The sequence below is a fragment of the Cnephaeus nilssonii genome (assembly GCF_951640355.1).
Source record: "Cnephaeus nilssonii genome assembly, chromosome: 21".
Taxonomy (NCBI): Eukaryota; Metazoa; Chordata; class Mammalia; order Chiroptera; family Vespertilionidae; genus Cnephaeus; species Cnephaeus nilssonii.
The window spans coordinates 32,659,988-32,685,378 of NC_137092.1; the positions used below are offsets into that span (position 1 = coordinate 32,659,988).

The following is a 25,391-nucleotide window of genomic DNA, read 5'->3' on the forward strand; positions in this document are numbered from 1 at the left end:
CTTGTGTCCACATGGGGGCAGGATCTTTGACCCCATGGGGGCAGCTATATTGTGTGTTGCAGTGATGATCAATCTGCATATTACTCTTTTATTAGATAGGATAGAGGCCTGGTACAGGGGTGGGGGCCAGCTGGTTTGCCCTGAAGGGCGTCCCGGATCAGGTGGGGGTTCCCTTGGGGTGTGGGGCGGCCTGAGCGAGGGGCCTGTGGTGGTTTGCAGGCCGGCCACGCCCCCTGGCAACCCAAGCGGAGGCCCTGGTATCTGGAATTTATTTTCCTTCTACAATTGAAACTTTGTAGCCTGGAGTGGAGCCAAGCCTGGGGCTCCCTCCGAGGCCGGCAGCCATTTGTGTTGGGGTTATAATTGAACTTTGTTGCCTTAAGCGGGTGAGCCCAGCCAGGGTATGCGGAAAGCTTTGCTTCCCCTGTTGCTGGCAGCAACCCTGGCCTGCTCTCTCAAGCTCCATTCTGCCACCATTTGTTTGAATTTGTTTACCTTCTATAATTGAAACTTTGTAGCTTGAGTGGAGGCTTAGGCCTGGCAAGGGCAGGCGGAAAGCTTGGCTTCCTCTGTTACCTAGGAAACCTTGCTCTCTGTGGCTTAGCCATCTTGGTTTGGGTTAATTTGCATACTTGCTCTGATTTGATGGTGGGCGTGGCTTGTGGGTGTGGCTTGTGGTGTGTCGGAGGTATGGTCAATTTGCATATTTGTCTATTATTAGATAGGATTTTTAAAGCCTTTACTGTTTTTGCTCAAGTAACATAAAAGAAGCAGTGGTACTTCCCTTTCCTTTATATCTGACCTGCCCAGCTGCTATGGACCAGATAGAGGCCGTCCATCCACAGGACATCATATCCCAGGGGAAGCGCAGTGCTGGGGGCGGGTGGTTTCTGCACCCAGGCCCTCGGGCAACCAATAGGAAGGTGCTCTGAGACTGTAGACACTGCCTCTCAAAGACTTGGCTTCTCTAATCCCATTGCACTTTCAGATGTGGCCAGTGACGGGGCCCACTGACGGTCCCCTGTGCATTTATTTATCTCGCGGGAAAGAATGCTTGCAGGGCTGTCCCAGCCTCTGCCCTCAGACAGCTGGCCCCCCAACCTTCTCAGGGCTCCACGCCTTCACCCTGATAGTCATGATTTCCAGCAGCTGTTGGCCTAGAACGTGCTCTGTTCTGTAATTCTTCTTGTTGATGCAGTTGTGGCCTCTAGGTCTCGGTGCCTGTGTCATCGGGGCTCTTAAATGAGCCCGGGACTCCACCATCACCTCCCACCTCTGCCAACCGTGGCTGCTGCTCCAGCCCCATGTGTCTACTCCCTGACTGGCAGGGCCCCCCCTCCCAGCCCCAAGGCAGGCTTCTCCCCGGGAAACCTCAGCCTCCACCGCCCCTGCTCACTGACCGGGGACTGACAGGCTGCTCTGCTCACAGAGGACACCCAGCTACACGATGCTAATTAACCCCCTGAGGTAATTAGGCTGTAATTGATTTTCCCAGAGAACCTAGCAGCAGGAGCCAGAGGCCCTGAGCAGTGGGGTCTCCTGTTGGGGTTTTTCAAGCAGAGGCAGTGGAGAAAGGAAAGTGCATCTTCTTGGAGAGACAAATCCATGCTGTGTCCCAAGACACTGTGGGCAGATCATTCTGGACAGGACATGGGGGGAAGGAGGACCCAGGCTTGGAATGTTTGACTCACTATTATCAGGAATATTTTCTTTCACTTTGCATCTCCTACTTCCAACCTATCCTCCTCTCCCTGGGAAAGTCGTTTTCAATTTTTTTAACTTTTAATTTTTGAAATAGTTGCAGACTTAACAAAAGGCACAAAAATAGAACAGAGAACTGTCATGTACCCTTCACCCAGATTCTCTAAAATTAACGTCTTACATAACCACAGTGTAATTATCAAAATCGGGAAATTAACATTGATACAAGAATGGCATCTCCTATACCTGCCTCGTTCACATTTTGCCTGTTGTCCCTCTGACGTCCTTTTTTCTGGTCCAGGATCCAACCCAGGGTCATATGTGAAATTCATTGCCATGTCCCCTTCATGCTCTGATCTTTCTTTGTGTTTCATGACCTTGATACTGTCCAAGAATGTAGGCCCATTATCTTGTAGTTGTTCCTCCATTTGGATTTGCCTGATGTTTCTTCATGATTAAATTCGGGTTATATGTTTCTGGCAGTGAGCACTAACAGGAAAAAATTGTAGGTGACATGTCAAAAGGGCACAGGAGCCAACTTGATTTGGCCCCACTGGGCAAATTTGCGGCAATTTTAGCAAGAAAATAAATAATGATCCTAATGGGCGATAAGCAATAGAATAAAATGAGAATGTATGGTCCTCCGTGATATAAATAAACAACTCATGGAGGAGAGAGAAAGCTCTTCTTTATACTAGAATTTCAGCTCATAAATGTAGAGGGAATTATGGAAATAGAAAATCATCGTTTGGCAAAATTCACAGTGATAATTGTTTGAGGCAAGAATGGCCAATGAATGTTAAAATTAGTGGATGAAAGTATGATGAGAAATAGGATATTTACATAGTCTCAAGCTATCTCCCCCAAGATACTTATTAATTACAATAAGAAATAGTAACTTTACAGCAAAAACACCTGGCATACACCACCTCAGCCACGGGATCAAAGTTAACATCTTAGGAATGGGGAAACCAACCTCATGTGCCCCTCCATAGCATGTGCTAAGAATAAGAACATGACCTCATTTCTATGGCTTTTTATTTTTCTCAAAATGTATAATTTGTTTAAAGTAACTTTTAAGAAGAATTAACTTATTTTCTGTACCCCAGCTTTCTTAGCCAATTCCTTAACATTCGCATAGGTCTTTTTCGTAATAATTAGAATTATATGAGATTTATGCTCTTTTTCTCCCCTTGTTCCTGGAATTCTATGAAAGCCATGCCCTTTTTCTCCTCCTTGTCTCTGGCCCTTAAGGGTATCCCCTCAGTGCAAGCCCACGTGCAAGCAGAAGCCATTTCCTATGAAGAGCCTTCTTGAGGGGTGGGGAGAGGAGGATGCTATGACAGCTGTGAAGGCTGCTGGGGGCGGCAGAACTTCCAATGCTGGAAGCAAACTGGAGCTGGAACGGGTGCTGTCCTTTCCAGGGGCAGGCAAATCAATGAGATGCCCCCGAAGGAACGAGTTCTACTTTAGGAAAAGGAGTGGGCCCGAGTTTAGTTAGATGAACAGCTGTGTTCTTCCTTAACCCCTCCTTACCCCCGCTGTCTCCATGACAACCAAGCCCACCCCTAGAGACCCATCTCTTATGGCAGCTTCATGTAAGACAAGTCTTACAGCCTATCGAATTTCCCGGTTTGCATAAACTTCAGGTTAGGACCCCCTCAGGACTCGCCGTCTGCTCCTTCCCAGCCAGCCCGTGTTGTGATAATGACGCTGTCCCCCGTGGGAGGCATCCCCGGCTGCTCCCACTCCAGCTGTCATCCTGGATGTCTCTGCACGTGTCACCTGTTCAACCCCAGGAACAGGCGACGTGCAGAGGGTTGGTAAGCCCGGGAGATGCCTGGCCCATTGCGTTTCTGTTCTTCCCAGCGTGTGCTTCGCTTCAGGTCCTGCTGGGACCTCGGAGAAGAGGATGTGATGCGCCTCCCACTGGAAGCCTTCCCACAGGAAGGCTCAGAAAAAAACATTTTCCAACAGGCTGTGAGTGGGCAGCATCCAGCACAAAGGGGAAGGATACAGAATATGTTGTTTGGGAGGAGAAATTTGGGAAGGGTCAAGGGGCTTTGGGGCTCATGTGACAGAGGTCTCCACTCAAAGTGAATGTATTCGTTGTTAGGGCAGCAGTTACAAGACACAACCAACTGGGCCGCTTAAACAATAGAAATTTGTTTTGTTTTCTTACAGTTCCGGAGGTTAGAAGTCCAAGATTAAGGTGTTGGCAGGGTTGGTTTCTTCTAAGGGCTGGGAGGACAATCTGGTCCATGCCTCTCCCCCAGCTTCGGGGGGTTGTGGCAATCTTTGGCTTTCCTTGGCTTATAGAAGCATCACCCCAATCTCCAGCTTCATGTCCACATGCTGTTCTCCCTGGGTTCATGTCTATCTCCATCTTTTACAACAATAAGACCCCAGTCATGTTGGATTAGGGCCAACACTAAGGATCTCATTTGAACTTGGTTACCTCTGTAAAATCCTGTCTCCAAATAAGGTCCCGGTCTACGGTAATGGGAGCTAGAGCTTCAACATACGGATTTGGAGGGGACAGAGTTCAACTCATAAGAGCATTCTGAGAAAAAAAGGAGGAGATGCCCAGCTCTAAGGAAATGAATTCATTCATTCAGTATTCATTTAGTGAGTGACTACTGTATGCCATGCATTGGGCGAGGCCTGAAGTTCTCGCTGGATAGGTTAGTCCTGGGTGAGGAGGCGGGACGATGCAGCCTCTCTCTGTAGAACTCCAGCCTGTCTCTGCACTTGGCCACCAGGAAGAGGCTGGAAACTGCTTGCCCTGCAGCCAGTCGGCATCCTCCAAAGGACCTGAGACAATCACTTCTAATCTACACCCTTTGCTGTTGTCTCCTGTTTGGAAAGAGGTCTGCAGCAGGGACACAGACTTCAGGCCAGGGACACGAAGAGATGAGCCGCATCCTAGTTCTGGGAGTCTTAGTAATAACAGCTTTTCCTTAACGAGACTCTGCTGTGTGCCAGGACCTGTGCACTTTGCGTACCTACGACTCCTAAGAATTCTGCGAGACGGCTAAAAGTGTCTTCATTTAAGAGTTGGGGAAGCAGTGCTTAGGGAAGTCACGCATTGGTTAGTGGCAGAGCAAACTCAAGGCCAGGCCGCTGACTCCAGAATGCAGACTCTCCCACCATGCCATGTGACCGCTCTTGGTCAGAGGGATGGAGGGGTTCTCCTTTGCTATACACCTCACCCCACTCCATGTATATCAGAAATACCTGGGCCCAGGGTCAGAATCCTCTGGAAGAGCCCAAGAGATGCCAGACAAGCTGAGAACAGTGGCTATGCTTTGTATTGAGCCTTAAAAACAACAACACAAAAAAAAAACCCTTTACATAACTAGGTCCACACATATGCCTGTGAGTTGGGGAGAAACAGGAAGAGCATTTTGGGGTGCCCTTGAGCTTAAGGATGTCACTTCTTGCCTAGGGCAGATGTAACTTTAATTTCGGGTTTCTTAAAGCCACCAGACTTGATTCGGTTGGTTTCTGGTTGTCTTTACTAATTCCATGATGGTTAAGGTGAAAGTTGGAAGTTCCCTAGGCTGGTGGCTCAGCTTTCCCGAGCATCTCAGCCCGATGGGAGAGCCCAGAGGATGGGGCCCCGCTGGTCCACACCTGTAGGTGAGAACGAGGTCAGGGTGAAGTAACGGCAATGCAGGCCGGAACTGCCCAGTGCTGGACCCTCAGGGCGTGACCAGGAACCTACCACCATTTGGATCCCAAAAAATGTCCCTTTGTGTTTCTGAAGTCACCTGCCACATTGCCTAGTGAGGGTACACGCACGCCAGGCCGCTCAGGTCCTGGTTCTGCAGTTGTCTCTCCATTGATCACCTTGTAGCTTTTGCTTTATACAGTTTTCAACTTCACTAACTTCCCCTACACCTCACTAGTCCCTGCTCAGGGGATATACATTCTCTTTAACGTTACCTCAGGTACATACACATAACTAGGAAAGAAAACCCGTTGCAGAAAACCGTGTACACCGCCCTCCAAAACCAAGCCTGAATCATGTTGCTGTTTGACAGGATCCATCGCTCTGGCTTCCTCCTGCTTCCCTCCTGCCCAAATAATTTTAAGTAGATTTCCCCCCTGGATTCCCTCAGATGCAAATGCATTTGTGAAACCGTTCGGGGAGCTAGGCCTTTACAAGTATTTATCTGTAAGGCTGCCTCACATCTCTGCAGCCAAGGCCAAACGCCACCTGCCCAGGCCCAGAGTGACTCGCCGCAAAGTGCCCGACACATAAAAGAGAAGTCGCCCGCTTTGCTGAGAAACAAGTCAGCACTCTGATCCCCGTTCATTTATTTGCAGGCCTCATTAATATAACATCCCGGCAACACACCGCTAACGGGGGATGGTGTCAAGATGAATAATGGAGTTACTCTGCTGAGATAACAATTAGGTTTTGAATGTCCTATCAGCTAAGACAGAGGCAGCCAGGATTCATGTCGGGTAGCAGAGCTGGCACCGCCAGGGCTATAGATTCCTGCAGAGCCATCAGCTGGGCTCTCGCCCACCGTGAAGAGTGTGCACACCCACACGCACACACACGCACACACACACATCCCAAGTTGGAAAAGAATGTGACAATGTGCTATCTTGGATGAGCATCCAGGTGTCTTTGGGATCCAGGGTGGGATCAGCATTTGCGGGCACAACGCTGGCATCACTGCTCTCTGTGGTTAGGGAACTCGAAGCAGCAGGAAAGGAGTGAGAAGTCAGGAGATGAGCTGACTACACACCCGAGACGTGTCCTCACGGACTTGTCTTGATTGTGGACTGCTTGAGCTTTGATCCACAATGTGACCTGAGTCCCCACCAAGAACAATACCAGAGGCTCAGGTATAGGACCCAGAGCCACTTGCCCTGGCTGGTGTGGCTCAGTCGGTTGGCGCATCTTTCTGTACACCAAAAGGTGGCGGCTGGCGGCTTCAATTCCCAGTCAGAGCACATACCCAGGATGTGGGTTCAATACCAGGTCAGGGTGGGTGTGTCAGGCAGCCAATCCATGTTTCTCGATCGATGTTTCCCTCTCTTCCTCTCTCTAAAATCAATTTTAAAAAAACAGCCATTTTTCCTCAGGACTTCAACTAGCCCAGCTTCTGCCCAGATTTCTTACTCATAAAATAGTAATGAGAAAAATAATTAACTACGAGTCACTGAATGCTTAACCTGGCACCAAGCATGGGGCTTAGCACCTTAGGTATGTTAACTCATGTAGACCTTACAGTAACTTTTAGGAGGTAGAGCTATTATAATTGCCAGCCCCATCTGACAGGTGAGGAAAGCAAGGCTCTGTGAGGTGTGGTAACTCTCTTGAAGTCACTGCTAGTAAGTTTTAGGACTGGGACTTAAATGCTACTTGATGCTAGAGCCCTGCATTTGACCCGTAGACCCGTGGTTCTCAACCTTTCTAATGCCGCGACCCTTTAATACAGTTCCTCATGTTGCGGTGACTCCCAACCATAAAATTACTTTCGTTGCTACTTTATAACTATAATTTTGCTACTGTTATGAATCGTAATGTAAATATCTGTGTTTTCCGATGGTCTTAGGCGACCCTGCTAGCGGTTCTCAACCTGTGGGTTGCGACCCACAGGTTGAGAACCGCTGCTGTAGAGCCTAAGACCATCGGAAAACACAGAGAATTTGCTGGCCTCTGGCATCAGCCTGCTGCAGGGATGGGGAGAAAGCCAGTGCCCACTCCCAGGGAGAGGTACCAGGGCCAGGAGGGGGGACATTCCCAGGGACAGGGGCAGAGAGGAGGGAGGAGGGAAGCTGAGAAGTTTGGAGAGATCTCGGTGACCAGCAAAGCCAAACTCGGAGCTTGGAAAGCAGCAAGCATGGCCTTAGCTGAGGGAGAGGGGACGGGGCCTGAGCAGCGGGAACCCATGGGCAGATCAGCTTGAGTTGCCCCAGGGTCTGCCCCAGGGTGGGAGGATGGCCAGCTCAGGCGCTGCTGTGCGGAGGCTGAAAGCACAGGTTAGATAGGCCTAGCTGGGCTCTGCCACTCCCTGTGCAACCTTGAGCAAGTTACTTAACCTCTCTGGAACACTAATCCCCATCTATACAATGGCCATCATCATAGTCCCTCCCTCCGAGCTTGTTTTGAGCGCATCGTGGGATAAAATATTTAAAGCCCTTGGCACAATTCCTGGCTCATGATAAGTACTTAATAAGTGCAAAGCCGGGCGTCATCATTAGCAGAACCTTTAATGACCTGGAGCGGATGCCGGATTCTGTCTTTTTTCACTGTGTCTATCAGACAAGAGATACAACCAGAGGAAGCTGGGTTCCAGGATGGGAGCCTGGCTTTGTGAGGCGCCCACCAAGAAGGGGTTCTCCTCTGACCCCCTAAGCCCGGACCCTGTAAGAGGCCTCCACTCCACCCCTGCAAGGCTCCCGAGCCCCAGGAATGGCCCACCCCACACTCCCCAGGCTGCGGAGCCCCGGGCCGTGGCACCTCCCTCACCACTCCCTGGTGCAGCCCCTGGGAGCTCTCCAGCTGTAATTAACCGGCTGCATCTGCGCTGGCCCTAGGGCGGCTTCGTGGCACAGTTCCCTCCACACTGCCCCATGAGTGGCTGCGGGACTCAGGGTGAGCGCAGCACCACAGGGACTGGTTTCCAGTTCACGGCACCCACATTGGAAACACGCATGACACAGTCTGGCAGGAAGGCAGATTCGGCCGCGGTGCTGGGCAGGGCTCAGCTGGGCTGGGCTGTGGGCAGTGGGGTCTGGGGAGGTGGGGAAGCGGCTCTCCAAACCAGAGGCGTTGGGAGGCTTTGAGCGTGAGAGGACCCAGCAGGACACAGGACTGTCCGAGTTAGCCCCCTGCCATCAGCACACGCCAGCCTCACCCCACATCCTCTGGCTGAAGATGAGGCAGAGAAAGAAGTGCTTGGCCAGGACTCAGACAAACTAACCCCTTTCTACCCAGTCCTGGTCAGTGACTGCTTCTCAGACGGGTTTAGGGCTGTTGAACGCAGCCCTCCGCCCTAATGTGTTCCCACATTTTCTTTCCGAATCCTGCAAATAGACAAACACGTTATAGTCTACAACCAGTTAAAAAGCCAGTCCTCTTAAGGCAAGGTAATAACAGCCTAATGTCCCATTAAGATGCCAATAAAGTTTTCTTTAGGGAGGAGAGACTAGCAGGGTGAGAGGTTCCTTAAAAGGGGAGACGGAAGCCCAGAGGGAAAAGGAAGAAAGGGGAAGGATACCAAGGGGCTACCTGCCCCTAGGATTTGCGCAGGGCCGGCCTGGTGAATGTCTGTGCGACAAGGGAAGGAAGTCCTGGGCGCGGGCCGGCCTGCTGCACATGGGGCAGGCCCTACCTGGGGTCACTACCCTCTCCATGGAGGCACGAAAACCCGAGGTCCAAAGAACAGCATCTGCCATGATCAAAGGGCTTAGAAAACAAGATCTCCCGACAGAAAGCTAAGAGAATCGCAGCAGCGAAGGCCAGGGGTGACAGATTGGCCGTCCTCGGTGTCTGAAAGATGTTTGATGAGGAGGCAGCTGCTAAGTCGTCCGTTCGATGCGGAATCACAGCGGAAACTGGCTTACATGAAAGCCGGGGGGACGCAGCAAGGGCGTCCTGATGATTCCACGTGGAGAAACAGCGTCACTCCCAGCCACACTGGGCACCCCCATGCTCCCCGCCGTCACAAAAGGGCACAGTTTGTTCCAGAATCCGGTCCAGACCAGCACTTCGCAGTAACAAGAGCTGGGGGTGTCTATCAAGGCAGTGCGCTGAGTATTAGGCTGCTAGGCTCAAGTGAGAGGGCCCCTGTCCCAAGACGAGGAAAAAGCAGTTCCAGCCCCTGTGGGCTCTGCTGCCCCGGGACCTTCCCAGAGGGCAGTGGGCGTGTAGGAGAAGGTGCTGCCAGTCCTGCCCCAGGGAGTCGGAGAAGCCCCTGACTCGCAGTGGACACGCTGCCTGCGCATGTCACATGCACATGGGCTTTCGCTGTCTAGCTGTGGGGACCCAGCGCTCAGGGAGGTGGGTGGGGAAGGGCTCCCAGCAGGAGCCAGCACAGAACCTAGGGGAGACCCCCAGTGCCCCCTGCACCCCACTCAGCAACAGCAGCTGCTCTGGGATCCTCTCTCCCTCGGGCCTGACCTCTGGCTCTGACTTCCGAGGACCACAGAGAATCTAAATAGCTCTCTGGTCCACATTGTAATAGGTTACAGAGCACGGGGCTGAAATGAGTCAATATCTAAAGATCTTGCCAGCTGATTCCACAGGTTTTCAGCTTCCTTCTCCCTCTCTCCACACCCTCAGCCACCACACACACACACACACACACACACACACACACACACACTCAGCCCAAACTGCCAAACCATTTGTTTGTGTGGGTGTCTCATTCAGAATTACTGAATTACTTGAAAGAATTCATTGCGTTTGTTGTGAAGGTCAGTGCCTACCCCAGACAGCTCCTAGGCAAGGGAAAAAGAAGTGGTGAGAAGGGAGGGAGGAAGGGATGTGGACCATTTTAGACAGGACCAGTGTCCTCCCAAATTTATTCCGGGAGGAAAGGTGATGTGTGGCTCAGACTGTGCTTCTGTGCAGGGCCCGGAACCCACCAAAACCAGGCCCTGCCCCCAGCACCCCAGCCACTCCCTGCCCAAGCCCAGGTTGCAGGCCACCTCCCAGGCTCTCTCCAGTCAACCCAGGACACCTCTTCCCACCGGGGTCACCCCAGCATCTAGGTTATGTGCGCCTGGTCCGTGTGTCCTCCTTCCAGATCAGTAGGAGGAGCCCCACCCTCTAAAGCTCCCGACCAACACCGCCATCCCGTGGTTTTGTGATCTAGGAAGGCACAGGTATGGGGGAACACAAGGGAGGGAATTGCCAGTTTTCAAGGCCTGCTCTCCAATCCACCACTGCATTAGGGACTTTCCAACATCCCTGTGAGGCAAGCATCATTGTCTGTTTTCTGATAAGGACACAGAGATGGAAGGTCACATAGTCCATACATGTCAGAGCTGGAATTCAAACTCAAGTTTATCTGACGCCAGAGGCCACTCTCTTCCTGCTGCAGACACTGCCTGAGCATCGGATGGTCTGTCTCCATCCCAGCCATATCTTCTCCCCTGTCAGTGGGGGAATCTTTATAACTCCACCCGCCCTCTCACCTTCACCTCTGTGAGAGATAAGCTCTCCCTTCTGCTGTAGCCCAACACCTTCCTGATCTGCATGGCAGAAGGCATGGCCTTCCTTGGAGTTCTATAAGCAGTGGCTGGGACTCCAGCAACTTACCCCTTTATAGACCAGGATGGATGGGCGAGACTTTGCTCCTTGGAGACCCAAGCTTTGTGAGTGCTACACTGGGTGCTTTGCAATCTACTGCTGCTTTAAAAGTTATATATAGTTGATTTCAGAGAGGAAGGAAGGGGAAGAGAGAGACAGAAACATCAATGATGATAACCATCAATTCGCTGCCTCCTGCATGTCCCCTACTGGGCATCAAGCCTGCAACTCAGGCATGTGCCCTGACCAGGAATCGAACTGTGACCTCCTGGTGCATAGGTCAGTGCTCAACCACTGAGCCACATGGGCCGGGCTCTAACGCTGCTTTTAAGACAAGAGCCTTAGGATCAGTCTCCAGGGTGGGCTTGGGACCCTACAGGTGCCTGGTCTGAGTGGGTGTCCTGAAGGGATCTGGCTCACTCCCTCTCTGGAGAATAGATCCTTTCCCATCAAGCCTCCCCTCTGTAGCATCTCCCCAACACCTGGTCCTGAGGAGAAATAGGAAAGCAGAATGCCTGGGTTTTTACCATCCCGGCCACGGCACAGACATCAAGGGCCTTCTCACCTGGAAGCCATCAGGCGGCAGGGGATGTGTCCTACAGGGTACCTTCCTGTTGCTTTGTATGCTGAGCCCAGATCTCCACCTGACTCCCATTTGTAAGCAAAAGGAGAGCAATGACATGTACAAAGATCCAGAAAGTTTAAAGATCATGTGTGTACAAGAATCGCTGGAACCTGGGGGGACACAGAAGACACAGTACAGGATGGCAGATGTGGATGAAGAAGTCACCAAGGTCAGAACCTGAAGGACCAGGGCCTTGACGGGTGTTTAGAGCAAACAGCTAGTAACCTGGTCAAGTATGTGTTCATGAAGGTCAATCTGAGGACGTCAGATCTAAAGGAGGAGCATGGGGTTCTGGCTGTTAGTGTGGGTGAGAGGTGGTGGAGCCCTGCTTATCACCTGGCTTGGAGCACAGAGCAGAGCACAGATTCAAAAGACACCTGGGAGTAAGAACATATTTATTACTCATGGTAGGCAAGAGAAGGGAAACAGTTGAAAATGCAGGATTCCCGGCTGGGTGCACAGTGATTCCGTTAACCTTGAAAGAGAATCTGGGAGGATAATGAGGTTAGAGGTGGAAGGAGAAAAATTAAGAGTTCATTTTTCGACCTGGTGAAATGTGAGGTGCCTGAGGGACACACAGTGGAAGTGGAGGTGTCTAGTAGCAATTGGATATATGGATATGGAGCTCGAGAGGCAGGTCTGAGCCAACAATATAGATTTGAAAGTCATCAGTAATGGAGGCATTGGGAATTCTCTTGCAAATCAAATGCTCACCACCTCATCTATGTTTGGGAAATCCAGATTTTTACACATCCGTTTCGTTTTAATCAAGGAAGATGTGAGCCCCAGGGCGTGATGGATGCTGAATGCCTTGGCACCCATACTCCTCCGCCACCTACCCCAGGTGCTGGCCGCAAGCACATAGCATGTGCCTTGTGGGAAAGAAGACCCACATGGATCCAGCGTTTCCCCGGTGCTTTCCCATGACTCAGAAGGACTCTGGCTCTCCGGGTTTGCATTCCCACAGCTGGTAGCTGGGATAGAAGGGATCAGGCTGGTGTCTCGACACCCCAAACTATCTACCTCTTCAACATGTGTCTTCATGCGAAGATCATAGCACTTGCTAATAATTTTATTTAAAAGTCTTCATTTCCTGCACAGTATAAGCTGGCTTACTCTTCTGAGCAGCTCAGTGCCCATGACCATGTCCCTGACCCTGACCCTGACCCTGAAGCATAAGAAGGGGATACTAAATGACTTGCCAGCAGGAGGAAGCTGCCCCATGGAACCTGCCAACACCCCTGCCTACTCACAATACAATCCCTACATGCTACCTGTAAGACGAAAATATTTTTAGTCTCCCCAGAAAGATTTCCTTTCACAGTTTTTCTGAAAGGTTGTAATTAACTGCAGGGAGCAAAAGAAAGCATTTTTAAAAATAAAAGTGGGGGGAGGAGAGTGAACCAATCACTGCAGGCTTGTCAGTTGCTGTTAGTAGGTGGGTTCCTGCCATCCAGGTGGCTGGGGGAGGCGGAGAGGGGCCTGCTGAGCTCATTCCAAGTGGATCAAAGGAGAGCCAGCCAGGTGCTCAAGCTTGTGGAGAGCAAATTCTTTCCTACAGAGCTCCTGCAGGGGCATGGAAGCAACCCCTTCCCCATTCCTCATGGACAAGGGCCCATCTTGCAGAGTCCAGGAGGCCCGGGGACCTGAGAAACTGGCAGGGGGAGTGGGAGAGTGAAGATCGAGTATTGCTTATTTTTAGCATCCCAGGGACAGAAAAGCTGTGGGCCACGGTTCCTCATGCCGGCGCCTTTCTCTCCAAATTGTCCCGCCTTCCCCCCACACTCGCGCCAGCACACAGAGATGCCTTTGTGCCCCTCCAGTCTCCCTCCATTGATTCATTTCATGAATCTTGTTGGTTTTATTCATAAGGTGGGATATTTTATTCCCATGAAAGGGAGTCAGAGCCATAGACAAGGTGACTTAGGTGAAATGAGTCCCTGGATCAGATGAGTTCAGGGCCTGGGCTGACAAGGAAGGAAGGAGTCTGCACCATATAAGGCCTGCAGGCAATGGCGGGGGAGGGGGGGACGTCAGGAGGTCAGAGTGAGCTCAGGTCCTAGCTGTGCAGCCCAATTACTGAGAGCCCAGGCAGTGAGGGAGGAGGGATGGAGGTGGTCCCATCCCCAACATCTCAGTCCACGATCACCTGGGGACTCATGCTTGAATTGGTGGCAGAACTCACGGTGCCCATATCATAGGAAGAGAGCAGGGCCCCTTCGGGAAGGCGGGAGGTGGAAGAGTTTCCAGAGCCTTCAACAGCATTTTCACCTGCCCCACCTGTCATCTGTGCCCTGGGGTGTGCGGACTCATCTGCCCACTGGACACCCCACCAGCACATAAGGGCCAACTCCCTAGAGGGGCCTAAGGACAGAAGGGACCAAGGCTGCAGCTCTCTGCCCAGCGGCCTCATCCGGGAGAGTCTGGTGGACTCTTGGCCTCGACCAACCCCCTCCCTCTCTCCCCACCTTGCCTTCCCTGTGGTCGTGAAAAGAGCCCTGAGGGGACTTTCTTCCAACTGTGCATATAGGTTGTACGAGCATCTTAAACTAAGACACCCGAGTCCCCTTCCAGTTCTGAAAGTGCGTGTTCCTGCTTAGGACCGGGTTCTGGGCTGATGTCCTTCAGCTTCCGATGACTGTGGACCACAGTGTGACCGTATCCCTGGCATCCGTGGGATCGCTCAGAGCTGCGTTCTGCCTGAGCCTGATCTCTCCCCGGACAGAAGTTTACGCCTGGGGAGAGCCTGATTCTGCCGTTCCCTTCCCTGTTGGGCCAGAGCAAAATGAGACAGTCGTCATTGGGTGACTGGATTAAGAAATGAATCCATAAATGATCCTTACTAACAGGAAGCCAGCAAAATTTGGGAAATCCTAAAGTTATTATTATTATGGGGGCAGGGGGGCTGTAGCGTGCATCACAGGACTTGTTTTCCAGAACAATGTAAAACACCCTTCCCATCTTTGGTCATCCCTCTGCAGCTACCTTACTTCAGGCTCCTCTGGGATCCCCCAGCTTTGCCTCAAATCCGCATTGTCTGTGGCCTCCGCATTGTATGAGTGCCCGGCATCAGCATTGTATGTGGCCTCCTACATGTCTCCTCTCGCCCATACGTTCCTTGAGGGCCTATTTCCTGTGCGTTCATCACTGTATTCCCACGGAGTCGAGCACACAGGAGTGGCAATCAATAGCTGCACCTCACAATTGCAAGGCCTCTTTGGTGTAGAGAATGCTCCTAAACACCCTCTGTTTGGTACTCGGGAGCTCCCCGGGCGAGGCTGGTAGAGATGACTCGCACAGTCAGGCAACTGGTGAATTCGAGACATGGTTCAAACGATGGTTTTATTCCTCGAGTCTAGTACTTTCTCGTTTCTTTTTAACAATTGGATGAATGAATGAGTTAATGACCTAAAGACCCGAGGAAGGAGTATAAAAAAATATGGTGCCAGGATCCCAGACAAGCTACAAAATAGAGAAAACACTCTCTGTTCACCCAGGTTCCGGATGTCCATCGAAGTCCCCGAGCCTCCCCCGGGAAGGCAAAGGATGCTGCCGTCTCTACTCCTGTGGACCGCAGGCTCGCTAATCCCCTTTCCCTCCCGCAGATTTTGACAGTGTCTGGACCACCCGAAGGAGGGACTCGAGTGACCATCCACGGCGTGAACCTGGGTCTGGACTTCTCCGAGATCGCCCATCACGTGCAGGTGGCTGGGGTGCCCTGCACACCCCTGCCCGGGGAATACATCATCGCTGAGCAGTGAGTCCGGTCTGCTCTGGCCTGCCCCTTCCCAGGGGAGCTTCTGGGTGGGCGGAGACTCCCTTCCACCCCCCTTTCTCTGGGGCTTTTCCAAGAGTCATTTCCCATCTCCCTTCTCCCGTGGACCCTGCCGCCAGAAGTCTACCCAGGGCCCTGTCCTTTCCCACCTCCAGTCTCAGAAGGCCATAGTCCATTCTCTCTCCTGGCTCCTCTGGCACCAGGGATCCCTGTGCAATGCTGCCCCTCCTTCAGTTTCCCCTGCCCACTGGCATCACTGAGTCAGTTCCCAGCCAGCCCAGGCTCCGCCTCCTCCCTGGCCCCTCCCCGCCAGACCCCATTGGAATGCATTCCGCAAGGTGGGCTGTGGGCAACCATTTGTTTGGCTCATGGGGCTCTGACAGCAGCTTAATCCGAGCAGGGCCTCCGCCGGAGTAAATTCATTTATTTCACTAAGGGAAATGTCAGCTGGAAATTAGAAAATAGGCATGTCGCAGCAGACAGGCGATCGGGGCTCCAGGAGTGACATATGTTCCAATTTGGGGTGTTCATTTGGCAGTGGCGGCCACTGTGGAGTTGGTGGGCAGGAGGCGGGCATGAAGCTGGGGCAGGAGGGTACAAGGAGGGGTGCCTCCCCTTCAAAGGAGAAAGGGCGGGGAGCAGCCAGATCACTCTGCATCATTGGTCACATCAAGTCTGGTCAAGCCGCCCTCGTTCCACAGAGAACACAGCTCTGCCAGGGGTTCTCGGAGCTTGACCCAGAGCACGGCTGGGGGGTGGGGCTTCTCTCCCTAAGCTTTACCCCCTGCAGCCTCAGGGCCTCCCTCTGACCCCCACCCCCCAGAACCAGCCTTTAGTAGCAACCATAAAAGTGGCATCAGCAACCATAAAAGTGACATCACCTTGTTCTGTCAGCACTTGCACAGTCTCATCTATTACCTCATTTTTCATTGGTCCGGACTCTGTGAGGTACATATCGTTATCGTCACTTTCCAAAGCAAGAGAGGAGTGAAAATCCGTCCCGTTCGCTCAGAGCACAGTGGCCAAGGCAGAGCGGGCCCTGGAGTCTTCCCTTCCTTACGAGCGACGGGGTGGACTCCGGGGTGAGAGTGGCCTGGAAATCTCATGATGCGTCACAATGCGGCTTCCAGGTTCGGGTGCCATGACCCCAGGGTGGCCCAGAGCTGGGTCAGGGCGAGAGGGTGAATTCCCAGACTCTGAGGCTGGGTGGGACGCCTGCCAGCAGGGGAGAAGGAGCCTGATCCTTCAACCTGCAGCTCCTTCCTGTGGGATCCTTCACTGGCAACCTTAGCCCTGGGAGGAGAGCATGTCGGGAAAGGCTGGCAGGGTCTGCAGGAAGAGGAGGGAGGGGGAAGGGACGTGACTTAGTAGCACGTCTGAGCCAGGAGAGGAGGGGACAGCTGTGGGCAGGAGCCAGGCCGGCCTGAGAGATCCTCACAGTCAAGGGCTTTACAGGGGCCAGTGCCCTGCCAGGCTGGGCTAGCCCCTCGGTCTCACTGACCCAAATCCCCCGGGTGTCCAGGCCCTGCCTTGTGCCTCTAGACATGAGCTAAGTCTCCAACTTGGGGAGATGCCACAGGACGCCAAAGGAGAGGGCTTGGGTGAGTGAGGGGTACGGCTTTGAGGTGAGAAGAGCCTGGGCAGCTGGGCATGGACGTGCCATGGGGTTGGGGATGCAGAGGTGTTCTGAGTCCTGGCTGCTCCCCTGCCCAGCCCCGAGACCTTAGCACTCTGCCCAGGCTCCTGACCTTCACCGGCCTCATGGAAACCATGATGCCTGCTGCACGAGTTTTGAGGAAAATTCACTAAGATGAGAACACGGGGACTGGAACGTGCCCTACGAATGTAAGGAAGTTTTCTCCGTGAAATCAAATGCTCTGCACGCGCTCAGGGCCCCGGGGAAGAAAGTCCTGGTAGGAACTGGAAGGAGCCTGGGGAGGTGAATGGACCAGGGCTCCCTGCCAAGGCTGGTGGTCGCCCTAGAAAACCACCACCACTGCCTCTGGGCACAGGGCAGGCCGCAGGGGCGGGCACGCCCGGCGCCTCGGCGGGATGCAGCCCTGCTTTCCAGCCGTGCCAGCCTCATTACTGCTCTCGAGGTTTCCGAGTTTGTTAACATCATTAAAGCCTCCATCCCGGGCAGGGAGCAGCAGGCACAATCGTTACAGATGTCTGCGAGAGATGGATTTGGCTGGCCGTGCGCGGTGCAGAGTCCTGGGTGCGGGCAGGATTAGCGGGCACGGTAATGGCTCACCATATGCTGGTGCCTGCCATCTATCACTCAGCAATTAGGTTAATGTTGGTTAAAGGGCCCCGCTTAGTCCTGCGATCGGCACCCCACAGGACTGCGAGGGCCGGAGGACCCACCACAGGACGTTTTCCGGGCAGTGGGACGCAGGTGGAGGCCGCAACTGAGCCGGTCCTGGGACAGGGGCTCTGTGCGATAGGCACTCAGCTCCGGGCCTCAGACCACCTCCCTCCTATCTGCTGCACCTGTGAACTCAGCCACAGCTGGATGGATGTTAGATATGTGTGCCCCCCCCCCACCCTAGGTGCACAGTGCTGGGCTGAAAAGCATCGCCTATGCCAATTTAAGGGAGGTGGTCAGGGGTGGGCGTGAGGGCACTGGCAGGGGGCCAGGAGTTCAGCTGTTGATGAGCTAGGAGACTTTGGACAAGTGGCTTTGCTCTCTGCTCCTCAAATGTCTCATCTGGAAAATGGGCATGTAGAACTAGATGATCCCTACAGTCACGTCTGTGGTCCTTCGGATGGCAGAAGGAGTGAAGTGTATGCCCCATGGGGCCCGTTCCTCCCACTATTAGAAAGCTCATTGGTGGCACTAATGTGTCTCCAGAGATCCCTGCCAACCAGGAGGAGTCAAGCCTTCGAACGCTGGAGCTTAGTAACTATTGGACAGCGATTTAGTCCAGCTCTTCACTTTATCAGGAGAAAACACGGCCATCTGTTGTCTCCTCATGGTGCGTAGGGAGCCTAGAGCCACCAGGGACACTGGGAGGAGGCAGGGAAGGCCGGCGGCCTCCAGAAATCAAACCACAGGAACTTGGCCCACGGGTAAGGCCCGAAGGAGGAAGTGGTGCACACCGCTGCCTGTGGCCATCGACGGCCAGGTGGTTAGCTCTCGGGGCCTTAGGAACCCAGCCAGGTCTTCCCTCCCCCACCCCTCTTCCCACAGCAATCTCAACTCCACCCCAGCATTGCTGCCATGCCTACCCTGTCCCCTTCCCAACAGACACACAGGTCCTTCCATTAATCCTAGAGGCAGTGGACTGGAGTGGCCAAAGGTGTGAGCTTTGGAGCGGCTGACGTGGATTTGAATAGGGCGCTGCGGCTTACCAGAGCTGTGGCTACAGTGAGTCACCGGCATCTCGGAGCCTGAGATATTGTCTATAAAAGGAGCTCATCAGATTCTCCCGGTAGGAGAGCCTGAGGACACGGGATCCTGTCCTCCCCGGGGCCTGCCACGGTCACAGCTCAGTCCAGGGGAGCTCCTGGTACTATTAAGACACAGAATCTGCTTTGGCCTGACCCACATTCCTCATGATGACCCTTCCCACTCTCACCTGTTTCTTAGACCTACCGACCCAGACCCTTTTCGCAGCCCACCGCCTCGCTTCCCCTCACCCGCTGCAGAGAAACCTCATTCCACCGGTGGGAGAGGGTCAGCTGCAGCGGTCCAGCTCCGGGCTCTCCCTTCCCAGCCCCTGACACCCCCTCCCCCCCCCCCCCCCCCCGCATCACCCCTTTCTAGGCGGGGCACTCAGATCCGACTGCAGCCATTCAGCCTTGGACACCTGGACAGTGCCCCTCTCCATTCATCCCCTTTCTCCCAGGTGTTTGACATGTAAGGCGTATCTTTTGGGACATGAACCCTGAGCAAAAATAAAAAAAATGTTCTAGAAAAGGCAGAGTGCCCAGAGGTCCTGGCCCATTGCTAAACGCCCTCCAGGCACAGCTGAAGCCGGGCTAGGCTTTGTCTTCTCCTAGACAGGCCCTGGGGTGGCCCGAGGAGGAACAGATATGCCCGTGACCTTCACATATTCTCATGTTTTCTCTCGCCGTGATTTCAAGCCTGCCACGGTTCCTTCCTCCTTTTCTTCTGGAGAATCACTTAGGCACAGATTGTCCAGGGGGGGGCGGGGCAGGGGGGGCGGGGGTGCGTGAGGGACAAGAAAGCCCTGATTAGAAGAGAGGGAAGGAGACATACCTGCCATACCTGCCCCCTTCTCTTCTGTGCCTCTGGAGCTCCTGAGAGCCCAGCGTGTGGTCTGCAGGGGGGACCGGCCCCACACAGCAGCAGGCGCTAGGGCCCAGGAGGCAGGTTGAGCGTGTTCACTCCATGCAGGTAGCAGCACTGAGGTCACCACACACCGTGCCATAAATTAGGCTTCTCCGATGCTCTGCTCATGGGGTTTGAGGAGACAGCTACGTGGAAAATACTAACTGATCATCACTAGCATCTTTACTCTGGGCTCATAATTAATGTATTCATTCTTAGCGAAAGGGACGGGAGAGTAGCCTTCCCTGTGATTCAGTTCTTGCTTGTTGAATCTAATATGCTAAACGTAGCCAGACAGTTATTGCATGTTAAGTAAATATTCGCCAGGAATGAAGTGCTTATTTGGGATTAACTGTGATGAAGGAAATGGAGATCAGCGCCCGCCGTGTGTGCGAGCATGCGGTGTATTTGTTTAATGCAGGTTTTATTGCATCGGAATGAAATCTCTGTTTAGTTACCTTCCTTCCTAGAGAAGCGGTTGAGATAAGCATCGCTGGGTTAAACTCGGATCTCCCCCACCGTGCCAGGATAATGCTGGGGATTAGTGCGGGGGCGGGGGAGGGGGTGTCTTTTGCAGACTCCCCACTAAGCAAACCTACCAGGAGTGCCCAGCTGCTCTGAACTCTTAACGTGAGGTTGGGAGGAAAGGAAAATCATTGTCTCTGTCCCCAGGTTGCTTTTTGCTCAGCCTGGTGGGGCCCTTTCCCATGCACTCCACGTCTACCATTCCAGGCAAGAGTTTCCCCCAAAAAACCCGATTTCTTCAATCCCTCCAGCCACCCACCATTTCTAATCTGTGGCCAAGGCAACCTGTCTCTGGTTGTGCTCATTGTGACTTATCTCGGGCGCCAGGGAAGTCATCACCGGGGGGTATCGATCTGCACTTCATGAGAGAGAATGCTGCATCCCTCTCCTCTCCAGCTCTCTCTCTCCTGTTAACAGGAGACCTGTCTTCCAACCCCAGGGCTGGGTCCCTGCCTCCCCCAGCGGCTTCGTGCGCTCAGCCCTTGATTAAGTGGGAGTCCAGTGCCCGCCGCTGTCCTAATGAACTCATCTGCCTCCCAGCCCTTCGCCCGCCGCCACAGGACTCCACTCCTCCCGCTGTGCTCCGGCTCCTGTTCTGGGCTCTCACTATCTCCCCGGATTATCTCTCCTCTTTTGAAAACTCACTGCAGGAAGCAGACCACAATTGAATCAGTTTGGCAAATAGGCCCTCCCTCCCTCCCTCTTTTAGGGAGAGTGGCAGTGTTGGCTCGTCACATGGGAAAGAACACTCCATTGGGCAGAACCTCTCTGTTGGGCATTCGGTTTATTTCACAAATAGCGGGCAGCCACCCAGTGGCAGGCACTGCCCTAGGCACTGGGTACCACACGCTTGTTCAGAGAATTGGGCATTTTGGAGACACACGGGGCTTTAGAGATGATTTCATCCAGCCTCTCACTGCACAGATGAGAGACTAAAGCCCAGAGAGGGAAAGCCGTTTCCTCAAGGTCACACAGCTCAGACGGGTGAGCGAGCTGAGTCTTGGTTTGTTGGGCGCTGTTGGGAGGCGGTGAGGAGTCCTTCATTGTGACAGTGAGCAGCAGGGCCAGGGATGCCAGCTCTTGCCCGGCTTCTCACGGGAAGGTACGCTTTCTTCTCAGGATCGTCTGTGAGATGGGCCACGCCCTCGTGGGGACCACGTCTGGGCCCGTGCGCCTGTGCATTGGCGAGTGCAAACCAGAGTTCATGACCAAGTCCCATCAGCAGTACACCTTTGTGGTGAGTATGGGGTTTCGTGCAGGGCTGCAGGCTCCCAGCAAGGGCACACTTCCTCCCGGACTTCTCCACACACCTCCTCCCAAGGCAGGCACCACCGCCAAGAGACCAGAAAAGGGAACTTGGGGCCTCGCTTTGCAAGCCTGTCTTTCCGGGTGGGGTGGGTGTGTGACTAAGGAGTCTGTGAAGACAGGAGTCCCCCAGAGCCAAAGGTCAGAGTTCTACACGTGGCCAAAGCAGGCCTTTCTTAGAATTCGGATCTTAGAAAGCACCTCCCAGGCTAGGGAGGGGTGGCCCCCTTCCCTGCCAATGTAGTACCTTCACGCCTAATTCAGCCTAATGAGGCCGGAGCGCCTGGAGGGCCCAATTAGAAAGGTCTAGAATTCAGTGGTCGGCAAACTGCGGCTCGGGAGCCACATGCGGCTCTCGAGCCAAGGTTTGCCGCTCTGTTGACTAATGAGTTGCCGACCACTGGGATAGGGGCTTAATCACAAGGAACAACAACAGCCTGTAATTATTGGAATCGAGAGTCTAGGTCAGTGGTCTAGATTCACCACCAGCTTTGTTTTCTGCCAAGGATATTGTAGGTAGGAATTTAGCAGGGGCCCTTGAAATCCTGCAGGGCCGTGTCTTTGTGCGGGATCACGGGCGTGGGGTGTACAAGTGAGCTGCTCTGTGTGTTGGTGTGGTTACACGCAAGTAAGCACACATTCACACCTGAAACCATCTCTCCGTGCTCAGGCAACAGGTCGGAAAACCACACAGGCCTCCTTTGAGGTGCCTACTGAATCAATAATCTGCCTCCGGGGCCCTCAAGTCCCTTTTCTGACACTTACCTGCCTGGCTTCATTAAGAAGTATCAGCACCAGCAGGTGGGGTCCAACTAGCCTTGCTGAGAGTTTTGAAAAATCCCTAAACCACAAGATGCTGTTCTCTGCAGCATTTTTACTGCGTGTTGTCTGTTCTCCAGTCTCTGCCTTCCTGTCCTGGCGTCTGCACCTTTTTCTTGTACTCTTGTCTCTCGAGCTGGAGAGAACCTCAGACTGTCTGCCTCCAGCCTACCCCATCCTCAGACAGGGTCTTCTGTGAGAGGCAAACGCAGAAACACCGGATGCAGAGAGAACTGCGGAAGGCCAGAGCAGGGAGGAGCGGAATGCCAGAGTAGAGAGGCTTTAGCCCACCCTCCTCTCCACAGAGGAGCAAATAAAAGCGCAAGGTGATCCAGAGCCTTGCTGCAGGGCTCATTGCTAGTGAGTGGCTAATGGGGACTAGTCCATGTCTGTGTAGTTGCTCAGTTAAATGCACTTTCCACTCTGCTCCGCTGCCCTCTGCAGAGGCAGAAGCAAATCCTTTCTGATTCAGGTCGGCTGCCTGAAGACATTTCTTCTAAGCTTCAGGCTTAATTTTACAACTTAATGAGCTTACTAAAAAGCCCAGCCAACGATGGGCCATCCATCCTCCTGGTGCAGGACGGGGAAGCCATGTCTAGCATTCCCTTACAGCCCTCTGCACCAGGGGCACTGCCGTGTCCTTCACATGCTTAGGGAGGCGTGGACGGACGTGCGTGGCCCTTAATGAAGGACTTTAGCCTCAGAGTGGCCCGATCCAGGCAGGGATGCTTTATTCAGCCCTATCGATTTTGTGCCAAAAAAATCAGTACAGGTTCGAGATAGAGAAGCATTTTCAAATTGGCTCTCAATTTGTAAACTAATTGATAGATTAGTCAGTGTCACCTCTGCCTTCCCATCAATGTTATGGGCATGAGACTCCCTGGGGAGGTAATTAATTCCAAAGTGTGACCTTTCTGTCTTCCCTGGACATGCCCGGAGCCTCTTAGAAAGCGTCTCAGCTCCAGGGTGGGTGGAGAGAGTGTGTGGGACTCAAAAGGGCAGGAATAGTACCTCCACTCTAAGCATGGACATGGTCCCTCCTTCTGTCCTTAAGTCTAGCCTGTGTCTGTCCCTTTGCACAAAACCTGAGCTGTGATCATGTCTCTGCTTCCTCCCAAAGAACCCTTCTGTGCAGTCCCTCAACCCCATCCGCGGCCCAGAGTCCGGAGGCACCATGGTGACCATCACGGGCCGTTATCTTGGAGCTGGGAGCAGCGTGGCTGTGTACCTGGGCAACCAGACCTGCGAGTTCTATGGGTGAGATGGACTCCAAGGAGCACTGGGAGACTGTCCTTGTGTGACCTGTGCATGTTCACACATATGCACACATGTTCCTGTGCATGTTGCACATATGCACACATGTTCACACATGTGTACACATGTTCCTGTGCATGTTCACACATAGGCCTGCCTACCTCCATGCTGTGTGCTGCATCCTTGACCCAAACACCATTCTGGTCACATAGCACTAGTCCGTTCACACCTCCTGTATCACAGGGCTAGATACTTCTAAAAAGAATGAGACGTGAGAGCCCTGAGCTGCTGATGAGAAAGGCCCCCAGGAGCTGTCCAGTCGCCATCAGCCACACATTCATTAGGTCCCCACTATGGTCACTTGAGAAACATGGACACTGCATGGCCTCAGCCCTCAGCAAGCCAGACTCACCCTCTGGCATCTCTTAGGCCTAAAAAATTGAACACCTACTATTTGTCAAACACATTGAATGGAGGTGTAGAGAATCCTGAGAGAATTCTTAAAGAATCCATGCATGATAACCCAGCTTGCCCAGTATTGGATAATCTCCTCCTTGGACCATAAACTGCCTAAGGGCAAGAACTGCAAGTTCACTTTATTGCATAGTAGATGCTCAATGAATATTTATTTATTTTTAAATATTTTTATTTATTTCAGAGAGGAAGGAAGAAGGAGAGAGAGATAGCAACATCAATGATGAGATGAGAATCATTGATCGGCTGCCTCCTGCACGCCCCACACTGGGGATCGAGCCTGCAACCCGGGCATGTGCCCTGACCAGGAATCGAACTGTGACCTCCTGGTTTATAGGTCGACACTCAACCACTGAGCCATGCCGGCTGGGCTCAATGAATATTTATTAACTGACTGACTAGATTCTAAGCATCAGTTAAATAGTCATTTTCTAGAAAAATCCAGAAAAGAAAGTGCAGCCCGTGAAACCCAGCCCCTGCCTCACATTCTCTAATCACCTTCTCCAGCTGCTCCCTCCTAATGGAACCAGAGTTGGATCTCAGGGAAAGAGGATACTGACAAGGGAAGGGTGTTCCGTAGTATACAGTACATACGACCAAGGACATGTCCTGGCCGAGGCAAGCCCCTTTTCCAGCAGAGGGCACCCCTATTGCCCCTGCCTTTCTTCACAACCCTCCTGCTGTCTCCCCATCAGGCGGTCAATGAATGAGATCGTGTGTGTCTCACCCCCATCGTCCAACGGACAGAGCTGTGTTCCTGTCTTCGTGAGTGTTGACCGAGCCCGTGTGAATAACAGCCTGAAGTTTGAGTACATAGGGGACCCCCAGGTGCAGAGCATCGAGCCGGAGTGGAGCATCGCCAGGTGAGGCCCGGCGTGGAGGAATGCACCACGTGGCATCAGCCCCTCAGCCCAAGTATGGCTTGTGAGAGGACCCAGGGGTGAGGTGGAGGCAATTTGAACTTTTACCTAACCTGGCCTCTGCTTGTCCCCAGTGGCCACACACCCCTGACCATCACAGGCTCCAACCTGGATGTCATTCAGGAGCCAAGGATCCGAGTCAAGTTTAACGGCAAAGAATCTGTCAATGTGAGTAACCACTGGTCCGCCTGGCCCTTAGCAAACAGGACATGTATCAGTGTTTCGTAATGTGATGAGCTCTGTGCTGGGCACTGGAGCGTCTGAACTTAGGTGGCTCAAGACTGAGCCTGGGATCATGTCCCCAAACGCCTGAGCCTGACAATGATTGTTATAATTACGGCATAGTCATTTCTTGTCAGAAGGTGATATAATGAGTGTATCGACCTAGTGCCTTCTGAGCTTAAGATGCAGCACAA

The 25,391-nt window shown here is 53.0% G+C and overlaps 1 protein-coding gene across 1 annotated transcript in view; it reads left to right on the top strand.

The window, feature by feature from the left end:
• The window catches only part of PLXNA2 (plexin A2), a 213,599-nt gene that overhangs the window by 158,103 nt on the left and 30,105 nt on the right, over positions 1 to 25,391 (top strand). The window contains exons 13-17 of the mRNA XM_079761625.1: positions 15,212 to 15,363; positions 21,323 to 21,440; positions 23,448 to 23,584; positions 24,751 to 24,918; positions 25,050 to 25,143. Of these exons, the coding sequence (XP_079617751.1) occupies positions 15,212 to 15,363; positions 21,323 to 21,440; positions 23,448 to 23,584; positions 24,751 to 24,918; positions 25,050 to 25,143 (669 nt within the window). The remainder of the gene's footprint in view (positions 1 to 15,211; positions 15,364 to 21,322; positions 21,441 to 23,447; positions 23,585 to 24,750; positions 24,919 to 25,049; positions 25,144 to 25,391) is intronic.